Source organism: Alnus glutinosa, chromosome 7 (genome assembly GCF_958979055.1).
Source record: "Alnus glutinosa chromosome 7, dhAlnGlut1.1, whole genome shotgun sequence".
In the NCBI taxonomy this organism is placed as follows: domain Eukaryota; kingdom Viridiplantae; phylum Streptophyta; class Magnoliopsida; order Fagales; family Betulaceae; genus Alnus; species Alnus glutinosa.
This window is the reverse complement of record NC_084892.1, coordinates 1919470-1936365: the sequence shown is the minus strand read 5'-3', so window position 1 is coordinate 1936365 and position 16896 is coordinate 1919470. Positions and strand designations below refer to the sequence as shown.

The window sequence follows — 16896 nt, the reverse complement described above, 5'->3', positions numbered from 1 at the left end:
ATGTTATTATAACATATATTTCTTACATACCAACGGACATATGTCACTCTTATACATAAGTTGTATTAAATTTTCTACAAATCAGTTTATAAAAAATTTCTATCCCTTCAAGCGCCCAATTGAGTGTGTTGACTTAGACCCGTTGCCAATGGCGCAATAATCCAGCCAGGACAGACAACAGAAAGAGGTACACCCCTCCACATCTTCCATAATAGTACTGCTATTTTTTTCACACTAGCATATTTTTGTAGCCTTAGACTTTTTTTTTCTTTTTCTAAAATAACTACCATAAGAAGCCACTTAAAACCTCTTAAAACAGGTAAAATAGATGTAATAATGATCGAGGGTCAATTATTCCACCCTTCTTATCCTATCATATGTAAGAATTTTCTGCATTCTAGCTTTCAAATTTGAAACAATCAAACGATTGGTGGCTTTCTTCTGTTGCAGCTCTACTAGCCAGCCATCTCATTCTCTAAAGCTTCCAAATACTGGACTAGACAAAGTTTAACAGAAAACTCGAATTGAAAAACTAACACTTATGGTTAACAACAGAATATCAAGTAGGAGTTCAACAATATATTCGAACAACCAAACCATTATGCCAGATGGATATTCCATACATAAAATTGAAATCCCTGCTGCTTCTAAAGTCCTATATAAACTTAAATCTGTTCTCCCTTGAGAACCTTCAGGGAATTCAGCCAAGCTTCCACAACATACACATCAGATCCTGCACACATGCTCCGCAGACAATGACAGCCAACCTGTATACAAATATCAAAGTAAGCTGCCTGAAAATCGAGGCACGATCCTGGGAAGCAGGAACACCTGAACCTGCAAAACTTATAAAGTAGGTAAGATCACAACTTTCACAGCAAAATTGGGTCGATGAAGATTCAATACCTCAATCCCCGTTTGGTTTTTGGTTGTCATGTGGCCCTAGGTGGTTAAATCTCAACATCGATAACATACTTAATTTTGTACCATAAAGTAGAAAAATCTTAACATCAGGTGATTTGAACTGCTGAAAATTTCTCTTTGAAGAGTTAAATATGTTAGAGAGAGAGAGAGAGAGAGAGAGAGAGAGAGAGAGAGAGAGAGAGAGAGTCCTTATGCTTTCCTCTTTGCTCCAGAAATTATGTTATTTTATATAAGCTACCTCATTTTGACAATAAAACACTTAGCAACAAAAGTTTTTCCTTTGAATAAATAAATACTGATATAGCAAATGATTTTTCAAGGGGGAAAAATCATTTGAAATCACTTTGCAATTACATTAAAATGAAACTGATATATTTAACTGAAGAACAATGAAAAGAGAACATTACTAGAAAGAAAATGACTGCAATTACCTGATTAAGATTGGAAGTGAAATTTAAAGCGTATACATGCATTGCGGCACCAAATTGTAGTTCTATAATTTTTTTGTTTTTTAACCCATTCAATTCTTTTTGCTTTTCATCCTAGAAGGGGGAGAAAAAAATTTAAAAAAATAGATTTTTAATTTCAATAACACATGACAGAGAACCTGTACTCCACCTGCACAGTGGAAATGGGTAGTAAGCTATATTTTCTAAATGGGCTGTCTTAGTGAGAAAAGCAATGTACTTTTCTCTGTCCAAGAAAACAAAAATTCTTATCAATCTAAAAAAAAGAGCACTGGAACAAACCAGAAAAGTCCGATTGCTCTAGTTATTGTATCGACCATGCTGCTGCTGCTGCTGCTCAGGGTCCTCATACTCATCACTGTTCACTGCAAAGCCATTCCCGTCATCGTCAAAGTTGCCCTCATCATTCTTGAGACCAGAGTCTCCATGTTCCCTTTCCCTATTCCATTGCTCAATCTTAGCCCTTCTTTCAGCACTACTTTCCCTGACTGGACTCCTATTCCTCCTTCCCCCAGGGCTTCTACTTCGTTCCGCTCTACGTCCAGGACTGCGGCTTCTAGGCCTCCTGCCCCTATCATGGTAGCGGAAATCTCTGTCATCATCCCTTCTACCATAACCACGACCACCACCACCACCACCACCACCTCTACCAAAACCACGACCACCACGTGAATGCTCCTCATAACCACGAAACCTAACAGGACTGCGACTCCTGCTTCGACTGTGGCTACGCCTTCGTCGGTTTCTCCCAAACAATTTCCTCCTCAACTCCCTAGAATTTAAAGAACAAAAGCATAAGCCAGAAAATCAACAAGAGACATAGCCAAGATACGCAAAAGTTTAAAAATTATTACACCAAAAAACTAACTCACTTGCTTATCTTTTTCAGATGCATGAAGTTGCAGTAGCCACCTCGATTGCATACATTTTCCTCATACTGCCTACATGTAGCTTCACGGAAATCTGTGACCGGAGAGAAGTCAACAATGATGGGACGCCCTGGCACATATTGACATATAAAATTGTCAAAATGAAATTTTCATGCCGATAAGAGTTACATTATTATTTATACTTGCAGTATTACCAGTAGTGGCCCAGAAATAGCAAAAGCAAGTAGGGAGCTGGATGTAATTAAAGATAACAGCAGTGCCAACCCATGAGATTGTTCAATTTACATGCCATTCCAGGATGTGATCTAGAATGTTTACCTTTGTTGGCGAGAAAGTGCACAAACAATTTGTCCCTATAGGATCTAGTAAAATGCAAAGATATGAAGCTGCAGCTTGTAATTGCATAAGTGAAAATCTTGAGAGACGCAGTAGAATATTCCCAATTCCTGGAACATAATTAAATTCCTGACACTAAACAAAATTCCAGTATTACTATCTACCCTCTCTTTTTCATGATCCTTGACTTTAGAAAAAATACCTAATAAGGCTTCTCACAATTACCTTGTAAACAAATCACTCATCAGTATATCTCATAAGTATGTACTGCCAACATTTTCCTCCCTACTCTTTCAACCCTCTGTTTTTTTGGGTAGTGTATTCATAATATTTTCAATATTTAGGGCCAAATTATAACTTCTGCTTGAAACCAAACTTCTTAACAAGTAAAAGAGGAATTTCAGATACTAAAAAATTAAAAAAAAATAAATAGACACAACAAATCACTATGGAATACCAGTTCCATACCATTATAGTCCATGACAATTCGATCAATCATAACAAACCTATATAGAAAACAAAACCTGGTGATAAACCTAAAAGTTGAAGTATTGAACCAAGTAAAGTCCATAAATTTCAAGATTTTTCCGGAATCTACAAAATAACAAAATACAACTCTATCATGCAGCTGCGAGATGCTTTTTTGGATAGCTCATCCGATGGTAATCTAACATAAGTAAAACACGGAAGCAACTTAATAGTGCTTATAGCTCAGAAGTCCCAATGTCCTTGTCCCGCGAGCCATCGATTATCGACCAAAAACCATATTGATTAATTGTTAGATCTCTATCGCAGCTCACTGGCACAATTAATGATCTTCAATAAAATTGACTCATAAAAAACTTCCAAATCCAGTCAAAAGGTGGAGGACACTTGAGCAATCCAATTTGTAAACAAATTTAGCTAATACAATAGCTAATTTATACAGAGCAATCTGGTTCTATACACACACATACCAAAAGGGGGAAAAAAGAACCTCACCTGAGTAAAACCTTCCCGTCAGATTCCTAAGCGCATTTGCGGCGTCTTCTTCCTCTCTGAACTGCACGTACACATTGCCCACCTGCAAGCGCAGAGACAAAAAAGATTCTTTTCAAGAATTCAAGAGAGGGAGAAAGATTGAGAGAGAATTGATTAGGGATTAGAGAGAGAGACCATGTGATCGGCGAGGTTGTCACAGATGTTGAGGCTCTCGATGTGGCCGTACTTGGAGAGCTCGTCGAAGAGGTCCTGGTAGAAGTCCTCGAAGTGCTCCTGGATGTGGGTCGGGTCGAGGTTGGGGTTGGGCTGAGCCTGGGGGGTGAGCATATCCGGCCGCTGGTACATGTTCGAGAGGCACAGCGTGGGGCTGATCGTCGGCTTCGTGTGCAGCCGCGAGCACCTGTCCCCGTGCCTGCACGCCCCGATCTTGAAGTAGAACGGGCAGTTCACCCTGTCCTTCTCCGTCCCGAATATTGACGCCAGGTGCTCCGCCATTTTTTCGCTTCTTCGACTTTCTTCTGATTAACAATGAACAGATGAACTCCAACTCTCGTGTATCTAGGGTTTTTTATATCTCTGCAGCAGCCGCAGCAGTGGAGCGCGTTCTCCTTGTTTACGTGGTCAACTACACCTTTAAATATCATAGCAACGATAAAGTAACAACTAGCGCAGGTTTGCCCGAGAGGTTAAGGGGGCAGACTTAAGATCTGCTGCACATAAGTGCGCGTGGGTTCGAACCCCACAGCCTGCATTCAAGTATTAGGTTTACATTGATTTATTTTCTTTTTTCTTTTTTATTTTTTTTAATAGATACTTGAAAAAGAAATTACAAACAAAAGCCTTGCATACCAAAGCTTAGCCGAACGAAAACAACAAAGCAGAATCTAAAACATATATTACAAACAAGAATGCCGAAGGGTAAGTATCCCAACAAAAAACCCCAATATGATAGTAGTGCCAAAGTGGTAATGAAATAGAGAATTGTGAGTTTTCAATTCTAGAAGAATTAAAAAGGTTTCGGCCCTATCAACCTTGAACAAAGCCAATGATCTGTTTGCACAAGGCAGAGAACGAACAAAACTAGTGGTGAACAGGGGCATGACCTATGTAAAAGCCTCCGACCCTTTTCTAAGGGGTGGGCGAGCAATGATTTGGATATGGGAGTAAAAACCCCTTTGCAGGGGGTGAGAAGGAACAGACATAACAATTATCAAATCAAAGTTCATAAAAAATGGTTCTTCAAGAGAAACCAAAACCCAACAACAAACAAAATAAATACATAAAATATAAAACTTGTTACAAAGTATCGATGGTGGCATAACCACTGCTTGGGACCGGCGTTGATGGTGAATTGTGGTAGAGATCAACTTGCATGGCATTAGACTCTGCCACGTGGAGTGCACTCTCCGACGCGTGAGTATCGGAAGACAAAACAGCTGACGGTGGATTGAAGGGAACAGAGTCGAAAATCCGATGGTGTGGAGCGTATGGTGGAGAGGCCTCTTGAAGTTAATAGAGTTAAGTTGAAAAACATCAGATCTAAGAACTTAAAGATACCAGTGATTCCCCGGCCAAGAGCGGTAGGAGGTGCATGAGTTCGGTCTAGCTATAGAGAAACTGTCGACGAGACTATAGTAACAAGTTTGGAATAAAGCTAGAGAAAACTCTAGCTGAATAATAGCCTCAAAGGAGGCGTAAGCTGTGATGAAAATGATAAAAAGAAGAAGAAAGGGGAGGAAAAAAGGGAAGGAAAGGGGAGAGGAGGGGGGAGGGAGAAGCTTTCCCATGGTGGGCTTTGCAAGAGAGAGAACACAGGGGGTTCTGGAGACAGTTTTTGGTTGTGTACTTGTTTTTTATCTTTGGAGTTTTGCTTTCTTTTTTCCTTTTTTTTTCCCCTAATGATTTAGGATATAAATTTCATATTATATTATTTAATGATGTATATAGTGGTTATGTCATTTATAATTTTTTACGTATCATGTTAAAATATATATCATTAAATATTTTAAAATTTAATCTGAACGATAACAGATTTGGATCTTCTACATTTCAGTAGAAGGGAGAGGATCTAATCCAAGTTAATTTCGTGCAACTTTACTCACTTGCCAACCTACATAGATTAAGTGACAATAATTGAACAAACTCAAGTTATGTTCAGTACACGAAATGATTATTTCAATAAGAAAATAAATAGTTTTTATTAAAAATAGAAGAATGTGAAATAAAATAGCGTTGGAATAGTCATTTTACATTACATGAATAACTATTCATCAATTTAAAGAATAATCTTTCCCTCATGGACAAATGAGAATGGTTATTCAAAGTGTTAGATCATTATAATATTCTTTAACAATAGTGTTATTCTATTCCACCTTCTTCTATTCTTAATAAAAGTTATTATTCTTTTTTCATTTTTTTTTTTTGTTCTCTAATGAAATAGTCATTTCACATACTAACGTAACCTTAATGCTAGTACTTGGTGACAATAGCATATATCAAGAAGTTGCGATGATTTCCTCCATAAAAGAGTTGATATATTTTTTTAACTTCAATGCCTATTTATAACTATGCAATAATTGACAAAGTTGCGATATGTTTGAACTAAAAAAGTTTGGATAGAGTTTTCTTTTAAATTGGGTTTGAAAAAATTCTTTCAACTAAGTCTATTAAAGTGAGATATGTCTTTAGAGCATGTGATTCTCATGTGCATTTTTCATGCTCTAAGGATAGATATCAGTTTAATTGGCTGAGTTAAAGGAATTTTTTCAAACCCAGTTTTTTTTAAAAAAAAAAAATTGTTCAAAATTTTTTTAAAAAAAATAATTTAGTGGATTATTAGTTAAAAGTTACATCATGGTTCAGCAGCCATAATGCTTGCTGGTTCAACCCTGATTAGAGAAACCTTAGCAATCAAAGAACTAAAATGGAAGCGCCCTTAAAAGAAGCTTGAAAAGGGTTATTGCATTACAAGACTTGTCTATCAATCTCATAATTTAAAGAAAGCAAGAAAAAGTCATATGGCAATAAGCTCAAGTGTCTAGTGAAAAGAAAACGCAAGCTGCTTCGTTTGATAATCTTCAGTAAGGGATTGGGCTATTCACATCGGATCAAGTCCTCTTCACAGACGCCAAGTCCAGGCCCCTTGTTGATAGATTGGCCAGAAATGTGACACAATTCCAAAAAGTTTCATCAAATGACCGGATCGGGTCGGGTTGAAGTAAGGACGGGCAATAATGATAATATTCCGCAGAGTACGTCTCCTTGAGTCGTTGATGATCCCAAACAAAACAAAGCCAAACGGGGAAATGCACCGCGTAATCGAATGGCAAGCCATGCGCTGCATTGTAATAAACTTACAGATGCCTGCATTTTAGAATTTGTTTGATCCGATTTTGCAGGTAAAAAACGTATTTTTTAACAAAATCGTAAGAAGTGTTAAGATGTGTTTTTAAAAAATTGTGTTTCAAGAACTTAAAAAAAATATTTTACGTTTTCAAATCAGACAAATAATACGTTTAAAAAATCAATAATTTTAGAGGTTCAATCACAATTTTATCAAACTCCAATGATGATATGAAGAGTTGGCCGAAGATTGGTTTGTGATTGAGTAGGGGCTAGAAGCTCCTCTCAGACGCGGTAGGGCTTTAGGGCCTTTCCACAAGGGTTTGGCAATATTTCCAACGGATTCAATTTGACAGCTGAAGTTCTTCTAAGGCCGAAACGCAGAAGCTCCAAAGGCAGCCAAGCATGCTGGACCGGTGCACAACCAGATGAACTGATTTCCATGGCATACCCATATGCAACTTCTCCCCTAACTTTTGCACAGCGGCTGTCAAAGAAGTGGATTTGCTAGAATAGAAGCAATATAAAAATTGTAAGGATAGAAACTACATTTTTATCCCACGTTACTAATGGGACAATACCAATTAACTCTAAAATTTCGTCGACAATAATGCTACATACCACATAAATATCCCTCAAAATTGACATAATAAGTCTAATAGCAATTAGATTATTATTTTTTTTAACAGGGCAATTAAAACTACCGGGGTCAACCTTGTAAAATATTTGTTGGATGTTTGTGATATGTAGCATTACTCGTATAAAAATGAACAAAGAAGACTTCTTCTGCAAGTTAATAGAGGCCAACATCAAAAGGCAAACTCAAAGCCAATTATAATTAAACATGCTTCAACTTCGAAAAATTCCTCAGAACAGCACTGTGACACTGTCTAGGCTCTCGGAACAAAACAGCCGTGAAGATTATTGGGAAAAGGTCTCAAGTTCCATGACTAAAAGCCATTCTATATATATAAACTTATTTTCTCAGATCTCATGTAAACAACTTCTTCTCTCATCCAACGCTTCAAGTTCTAATAGGGCTCAACGGGCGTCCGGAAATTTGCTCCAGCATAGACTGCTTCCGAGCCAAGCTCCTCTTCAATACGCAACAGCTACACGTAGAAGAAAATAGAAATTTAAATACAAACCATGGCCAAAACATTTTAAGTTCTACACTACAGATTCTACCAAAAACAAAAAATGTAATACCAGCAAAATCCAATGGTAAATGCAAACACACAGAATGCTAACCTGGTTATATTTTGCAAGACGCTCTGACCGGCATGGAGCTCCTGTCTTAATTTGACCCTGATCAAGAAGCAAAATATTATGAGAAAAACGTCCCATTGAATCAAAGCAGAAGGATTGTATGCTACAAAGGTCTCAGAATAAGAACTTGAGAGCACATAATTACCGTGGCCAAACCCACAGAGAGATCAGCAATGAAAGTATCCTCAGTCTCTCCACTGAAACAAAATAGAGTAAATTATATTAGTGAATGGAATTTTATTGGATTTGGTGAGGGCAATTAAAGAACACTATTCTCTATGGAATTCAAGGTCAAGTTCAAACCTGCGGTGGCTAGCCATCACACCCCAACCAGCTCGCTTGGACATTTTTACAGCTTCAATGCTCTCAGTTACAGATCCAATTTGATTGACCTGTTCCCAAACCATGTTAAAGAATTATGCATAAGTGGTCATAAAAACCCCGTGGTCCATTGATGAAAATTACAAAAAAAAGGAAAAAAAAAAAAAAAAGAAAAAGAAAAAAGAAAAAAAGAAAAAAAGAAAAAAAAGAAGACAGATTCCAATGGTACCTTGAGAAGGAGGGCATTACAGGCTTTCTCTTTGATTGCCTTCTCAACCCTCTGCATACATTAATGATTTTTTTATTTTGGGGTTGCACCAGTTAGTTAAAGTACTCAAATGGGCGCACTTTATACACATTATAAATAAATTTAAAATAAATAAAAAAAGGTTTAAGAGGATCAGTAGACAATGCTGACCTTGGGATTGGTGACCAAGAGATCATCTCCCACAATTTGTACTTTCTCCCCAATTTCAGCGGTTAGCTTCGAGTAGTGTTCCCAGTCGTCTTGGTCAAACGGATCTTCAATTGATACAATAGGATATTCATCCACAAATGACTTGTATAAATCTTTTAGAGCATTGCCTGAGATCTTTTGTGAACCATCATTGTTCTGCACAGACAATCAATCGAAATAAGTGGATAGATATATAACTCATTTATCCACAAAGAAAAATTAGATTAAAGCTGAGAAAAGCTAGACCCTACCCCATTTGACCAATTTGTAAATGTGGGTTTAACCCGTTGGAAATCCATTACTAAGTCAAGTGCGCACAGACAGGGTAATAAAGACCATGACATGGTAAACACTATAGTATGTAGGAATTTCTGGTTTAACGAACCTACAAATTAGAAAGATTACTATTAAGGTATTATTGCCAGATTCAGTTCTCAAAACTTGTTAGCTTAAATATGGTTTCTCATGTCATTGTTACAGTCGTAACTAAGTTTTAAAATGTCTCTTACCAAGCTTTATTTGCTTTATGAAATTTGAATTGAAGCTATCTGTCTTCAATACTAACAGACTTCTTAATCTTATTGCTGACTCTCATGTCTTTTAGTGAGAACAATAAATGGTCTAATTTACTAAACTATATATAGCCTATAAGTTGCTACAATTTGCTTAAATATGAATGATTGAAGTGGATTATTTAAGTTCACTGGCTATATGCACATTTCATGAGGCTGCAACCATTTTGAATCGTCAGTCATAAAATCCTTTCAACTGCCGGACCATCATCAAGCAAGGAACCAACCTGCTGCAGGTCTGGCTCTGATTTGATACACGGACAAGCAGCTCAATCATTGCATTCACCTAGAGAAAAGACAAACTCACCTCTTCCTTGAAGTTTAGGTCATATCTTTTATCTTCTCCATAAAATTCAGATGCAGCAACATCCATTCCAATGACAACCTAATAAATCAATAGATATGTCTCAGTCCCTCTATTCACTTGATATATTGAAAACTCGACTATAAAGAAAAAGAAAGAAAAACTAACTTTGCCAGTGTAACCAGCTTTAGCGATGGCAGTTTTGAGCAATTCAAGACCCTCCTTGTTTTCCTGAATTCGCACAAAAGAGGATGTGAAAAAGCTAGTACTATAAAAAATGAAAAATTAGTACACAACCTAATTCAATGCCAAGATGTTCTATCAAACAATGTCTGACCTGAATATTAGGAGCAAAGCCACCTTCATCACCGACATTTGTTGCATCCTGACCATATTTCTTCTTAATCACAGCCTGGAAATATGAAAGACACCAAAGTCAACAATTATTAGGCTACCAAAGACTAGAAGTAAACTTTGTAACTATGCAAGAGCACCAACAGGAGAGCTATTATGTATGTGCTAGCTAAAAACCTTTTAGGCAATGTAAAATAATCATTCAAAGACAAACCATAGAAAGGACAGGATGGACAAGGACAAGGTCCTCTAGAAGGACCAACTACTTATGCCATGGAAAATGAAAGCACTCTTGAGTAGCTCGAGCCAGGATGGATCCACAAAATGCCTAGGGTACCATCCACTTCACTAGGAGTAACTATATTCAACCATTTAATATATGATGGTCAAAACAAGAAAAATGGAGAAGTGCATATGGATCAGATTACTTAAGATCATTCAGATTTCATTACACAAAAAAGCATAATCAATCATTGGTGGTGGATCCCAAAAGTCCAAAGTTGAACAAAGAAACACATTCCCTGATTCTGGCCTAAATCTAGAAGCCCTGAGTAATTAAACGAAACAAGCACCAATCCCAACACCCCCCCTACCCCCCCAAGTAAAAAAAAAAAAAGGAAAACCGCAAAAAGATAGGTTATAACCAACCTTTAAGTGGTGATATACTTCCACACCCATCTTCATGGCCTCCTTGAAAGAGGAAGCTCCTACAGGAAGAATCATGAACTCCTGCAGACACAAGTTGATCAGAAACTCGTAATCAAGGAACATAATACAAAATAAATCAAATTAAAATTTCAGGAAGCGTGCCTGCATTGCAAGCTTGTTTCCTGCATGTGATCCACCATTAATGACATTGAAAGCAGGAACAGGTAACACCAATTTCGGGTTTCCAGCAAGGTTTGCAATATGCTGCATCCACAAGACAGTAATACATTTTGATCAGATCGTCTTCAAGCTAAATCCAGAAATTTTACATAGACGATTATCTGGTTTGTTAGGGTCTATATCTGTTACTGAACATTACAGAAGTGCCTAATTTGGTGGTTTTGGGGGTGGAAAACATCATTTTAATATACCTAGAACCCATGTTTTAAGAGAATACATAATGCATTCGGTCATGGCTATAAACTCCAGCATGCTACACAAATATGCCATGGAAGTTTGGTTAACAATACAGTGACAAAATTCTGTTGGTAAGATAAGCCAACATGGTACACCTCAAAGAATTCTGTAACAGAGAATCCAAAGGTACAAGCACAGTACACAGTTAAACAACTAATATATGACATACCTTGTAAAGAGGGATTTTTTTAACACTAGCCCCAGCCTTGCAGACTGCAAGAGACACTGCCAGTATGGCATTTGCTCCGAGCTGAAAACACCACAATGAGCATTAGAATCATATAGAATAATATGATTCACATGAACTATGAAGTCCTTACAAAAAGCAGTCACGAAGAATACCTTTTGCTTGCACCAACCCCACTCATTAACAGTTCCATCGAGTTGTTGAACAATGAAATTATCAATAGCAGTCTGCTCAGTTGCATCCTGTCCCACACAATAAAACAACACGGCAGTTCATATCCAGGCAACCATATTGAAATATCAACAAAAGGAAAGCAATTCATGAGTAACTAGATTCAACCAACCTTGCCAATCAAGGCCGGGCCAATGATCTTGTTGACATTGTCAACAGCCTACACAACCAGAGGAACCGTATGTGAGAACCATATATAGATAGATCAGCACAAAATAGCATCTGGGTAGCACGGTTAATCATAACTCACCTTTAAAACACCTTTTCCAAGGTAGTCTGACCCTCCATCTCTTAGTTCAAGGGCCTCGTAAACTCCTGAAAAGTGGAAAGTGAAAGATGCAATTAACAGTAAATCAATTATTTGTTTTCCCATAATTTTTTGATAGCTGACTTCCCTAACATGATAATAATATACTAATGACAAACACTAACACGAATACCAAGATTTGATTCAAACGCTTTGAGTTGTAGATTAGAGAACCAAAAAAACATACCAGTGGATGCACCACTTGGAACAGCGGCTCTAGAAACAACGCCATTTGCCGTTGTCACCTCCGCCTAAAATAGAACATAATCGAAAACTCATTCAAAGCCCTCGTATACCTCAAAAATCACGAATCGCTTGTTATCACCAGAATCAAATACATCAATATTAGGAAATGAAAAACTGAATATCGCATAAACGATTTCGAAACATAGATTATGATATCTCCGAGTCCTATTATCACCAAGTGAAACGTTTCGTTTCCATAAAAGTTCACAGAGATTTCGAAACGAAATCCTGAAATTATCGAAACCGAATTAATATATCATTAGGACACACTGATTAATTAATTGCTAATTCATCCAAAAAAATTATTAACTAACAAAAACAATCTTTGAGATCTCCGAGTCTTATTATCACCAAAACGAAACGTTTCCAATCCATTCGCAGAGATTTCGAAGCGAAACCTAGAAATGATCGAAAACGAATTAGGTGAATATCAGAGAGATGATCTATTCAGAATCGAACCTCGACCGTCGGATTGCCACGGCTGTCGAAGATCTGGCGTGCCTTGATGTGCGTGATCTCGGCCATAGCTGAGATTTAGATCTTTGTCACTGAGAGTGTGTGCGTGCTGAGAGAGAAGAGAGAGTTGCAATTAGTTGCGTGGTTAGGTGAAACGACAGTGCGCCACGTATTTGTAGAGGAGCTCAGGTTAATTGGAGCCGTACGATTAAGTATTAGGTTTAGCAACCACAGCCCTTGATTCCGACTTTCTCAGCAAGAAATTTTATAAACCTCGTGTGCATGCTTTATTTATGGAAAAAAAAATCAAATTTTGTTTTTAAGTTTTTATGCGATTCTAATTTAGTCTAATAATATAAACCATATTGGACACAATTTTTTTATAAATTGATTTGTAAAAACCTCTAAAAGCAATATCTGCCTCTAAATTTTTTATCTCACTTTTATCTTATTTTGTTGATGTGAAACTATCAATCGGCCCTTGATATTTTTTTTAGTGATGCTATAAACTATATTTTCATCTCACAATTATCACACATGCTAATGTAAGATATTTCTTTAGAAAAAATAGTGACTTATTTAAGGATTGGTTAGTACTATTATGTCAACGATTGTGAAATAGTTGTGAAATAAAAATATGATTACTACTTTCTAGCATTACTCATTTTTTTAAAAAAAACAATAGATGATTCAATGGCTGATTCACAATACCACACTAGCAAAGTGAGATAAAAGTGAAGAGAAATGCTACATACCATAACCACTATTTCACTGTGTTAATGTGACATTGTTAATCTGTTCGAATCTCCTTGCTTGAGTGCAAACAATTCATTGGGGCTAACCCGTTGGCGAAGCATGAGTATTACTCGATCTGTGTGGATGAACGCTTTACATGGATCCGATATTTACCTGATAAGGGTGGGTACACGAAGTGACCCTGCCTTGTATAAAAACAAATGTGACATTGTTAATCTACTATTTTTGTTTTTTTTTTCTTTTAACAATGATTGATCTTAGGTTAATTAGAAATATCACGTCAAAATAGTAAAATAATTGTAAAATAACAATATGATGTATAATATTTCTCAAAAGTGAAATAAAAATATAATATAGAGCATTTATCATAAAATACGAGCCAGTCTGCCACCGAAACTTAGAACTAGTTCTCCCATGATACATTGGAGCAATGGAGTTTGAATCACGGGTCGGGTTGTTGAGCTTTTGCTGGAGCGAGTTTAACTGACTTTCCTTGTGGAGGGGTAGGGGGAGTGGGGGGGAAGGTATAACCGAAATTCATCGGGCACAAGGATTAGCAATTGCCATAGTCTTAGTAAAGGGCTTATGCCCCAAAGTTTTGTCAAAAATTAAAAGGAAAAAAGAAAAAAAAAATGTTTGGCGGTGGAATAAGGAGGGAGAAAGAAGAGTCAATTAGATTATTTATTGTTTATATGGGAAGTCAATTGTCTTGCACGGATTCCATTACATAAAGGATGAATAATTAATTATCTTCATCCCTTTAAAATATTCCCAAGTCTTCTTCAATCAAAAATTGAGCCAAAAATCTCTATTATAATATCAATATGTTTTAACAATTGAATCAACTAATAATGAGTTTATTTAATAATATTTTGGGATTTTTTTTGAAATTTTTACATTTAGTATTTTATGCATGCACTCAACAGAATGTGACTTTTTATCAATTATTAATATTTGGATGACTTTTTAGTGATACTTGGTTAATTAGCTTAAAGTACTCCAAAAGTTAAAAATAACCATCAATTGTATTTACTGATGTCGAAATTCGATCTACTACATTATATTATATCATAAAAAAATGTCTAATTTCAATTACTAATGTGTACGTATTCAAAAAGATGCCTTAATTTACTCATAAAAAAACACATTAAATTGCAAATCAATAAACATTAGGTACGTAGATGCGTGGTCTATTTGAGAAATGATCCCTACACTCATTTCTCATAATAACCCCACAACAAGCTGACGTGGCTGGTAAATCAATAAAATATTACCAGCCTCATTAGTTTGTTGTGGGGCTGTTGTGAGAAATGAGTGTAGGGATCATTTCTCTTATAGAGCATGAAATATTTTACTAATAACTTTATGTTAGAGTTAACTCGTCTATAAATATTTTACAGTTAAGATATGATACGTTTATAATTTTTGTACAACTCCAACAAATTTTTTTTTTTTTTTTTAAAAAAATAAACTATTAGATACGTATGACTCACATGTAGGAAAATAGATTTAATAGTTAGTTTGACAAAAAAAAATTGGTTAGAGCTGTACAGAAGTTGTAAATGTATCATACCTCTTTACAACTTGTTGACACGTGTCAACAAATTGAAAAGAGTAATATTATTTAGTAGACTGTTACACAACTTTTATACAAATGCATGGAATGACATGGTTGCGAAAATCAACCCTTAATTTTTTATTCTATTTTAAAAGTGTTAATCAAATGACTGATTTTTACTGCAACGCTATCCTAATTGTATAACAATATTATATCAGTCTATTAAATAACATTATTCAATTATGAAAGAGTTGTAGGTTTAACATTTTTCAATATAAAAATTTAAAGTAAAATTTCTATAAAGCTCTTTCCTTTTGTCTATTGTCTTTGGCAAAGTAAAATTATTAAACACAAATTTCATTCAAACTGAATCGAAGAAGTTTCATTCAACTCGATCGGTCTATTAAATTTATATGTGTATTTTAGCACGTGAAAAGCATACTATTTTTTATTTAGCATATATGTAAAAACTATTAAAAGGCACGTGGTTGTTACATATTCAAAGAATACGTGCTAATTTTACATACAGGGTTGAAATTTAATTTACAGAAAATTTCTGTCTAAAAATGTGTTTTTTCAACTTATTTATTGGCTTTTAGTTGGGGATGCATGTTCAGCGCCTCTTGTCTCTCGAGGCAGGTTGAGTGTCATGACTGAAACATTTTGCAGATCTCAATTGTTTATCTTATCAACGTCACGCTTCTGATGACTGCAATGTCTGCAGCTACCAATTAAATTTGTTTATAAACGTCTTTTTTTCTTTTTTTCAGAGCAAATACAATTTGTTTACCAACGTCACATTTGGTGGGTCAGGACTTAATTAGGCCTGAGTCATTCTGGACCACAGGCACAGAGCTTCTTACTTCACAAAAATATAATAAATAATTAATGTACATGTCATTATCTGTAGATTTTTGAATTTATTAAAAATCGGTTCATCCTCTCCAATGGAGTCAATTCTAAATATTGGCAGTTTTGATGAGTCTACTTGCTGTATGAGTGTGATCTCCGATAGATTGGGTTACTCTTCAAATTGGCAATTGTCGTTGATATAAGATAAATTTTTTCTTTTTTTTAAAAAAATTTATCATTAAATTTATGGGACTCATATTAGGTCTCACGAATTAAATGGTGGATACAAGTAATGTACGAATATCATTTCTCTTTATTTTTAGAATATGTGATACTCGTTTCTCACGTACATTTACATTTGACTTTTATATGTGGTGTACCCAAGAATAACTCCCAAGAAACTAGCATCCACAATCCAAAGTTAGCCATAATAGGCCCTTTATGAATGAGTCCTATGGACCGATTGAAATCGATCAGCCAAGTCCAGATGGACAAGTGCACAAGCACCACAAGCATGTAGGATATTTGGACCTATGCTATACTTGGGACCCCTAACGCCTTTGGAGAATGATCTATGCACTCATAGTGTACAACAAGTTCACTACCCCAAAGCACATTGTGGTGTGACTTAATGTGTGTGATCCATGCACTACATTAGGTCTCACTCCAAGTGCTTTGGAATAGTACACTTGTTATGCACTATAAGTATTTCTAGCATTTTCCTTCTTGGGGGCAAAGAAACATTCGCGTAACGGGGGGAGCAAATCAAGTTGGATCACCCTCCCTAACCAACCAAGTACAAGAAAACACTCTATAAAGAGAAGTGAGGAAGCCCACCTTCAAAGTACACACCATTTTGGTCAAATACTATTTTTCCGCTAATTCCTTAAGCTCTTTATAATCTCTAACCAATGTTAACATAAGCATTGGATCGAGTGACTCGATCTGTACACAAACTGGT

The 16896-nt window shown here is 36.1% G+C and overlaps 2 protein-coding genes and 1 non-coding gene across 4 annotated transcripts; 1 reads left to right on the top strand and 2 right to left on the bottom strand.

Moving 5' to 3' along the window:
• Positions 1–506: 506 nt before the first annotated feature.
• Positions 507–4145, bottom strand: LOC133872859 (splicing factor U2af small subunit B-like). 2 transcript variants are annotated; one of them, XM_062310485.1, is made up of 5 exons: positions 3773–4145; positions 3599–3680; positions 2264–2390; positions 1674–2163; positions 507–837 (listed from the first exon to the last, which is right to left on the bottom strand). In XM_062310485.1, exons 1-4 carry the CDS (start codon positions 4091–4093, stop codon positions 1692–1694), a joined length of 1002 nt encoding a protein of 333 aa, XP_062166469.1. In that variant the 5' UTR covers positions 4094–4145; the 3' UTR covers positions 507–837; positions 1674–1691. The 2 variants fall into 2 exon arrangements, with proteins under 2 accessions (XP_062166469.1, XP_062166468.1); XM_062310484.1 differs by having other exon boundaries at positions 507–767.
• A 121-nt stretch (positions 4146–4266) lies between these two features.
• On the top strand, positions 4267–4349 carry TRNAL-UAA (transfer RNA leucine (anticodon UAA)). Its single transcript has one exon. It is a non-coding gene; the product is annotated as a tRNA-Leu (tRNA).
• Positions 4350–7749: 3400 nt separating this feature from the next.
• Positions 7750–12970, bottom strand: LOC133872843 (enolase). Its single transcript, XM_062310462.1, has 17 exons — positions 12773–12970; positions 12255–12318; positions 12011–12075; positions 11873–11920; positions 11685–11771; positions 11512–11592; positions 11028–11129; positions 10866–10946; positions 10201–10275; positions 10032–10094; positions 9867–9944; positions 8949–9143; positions 8760–8810; positions 8513–8601; positions 8355–8406; positions 8192–8248; positions 7750–8052 (listed from the first exon to the last, which is right to left on the bottom strand). The coding sequence occupies exons 1-17, from the start codon at positions 12836–12838 to the stop codon at positions 7972–7974; spliced, it is 1335 nt and encodes a 444-aa protein (XP_062166446.1). The 5' UTR covers positions 12839–12970; the 3' UTR covers positions 7750–7971.
• Between the last annotated feature and the right edge of the window lie 3926 nt (positions 12971–16896).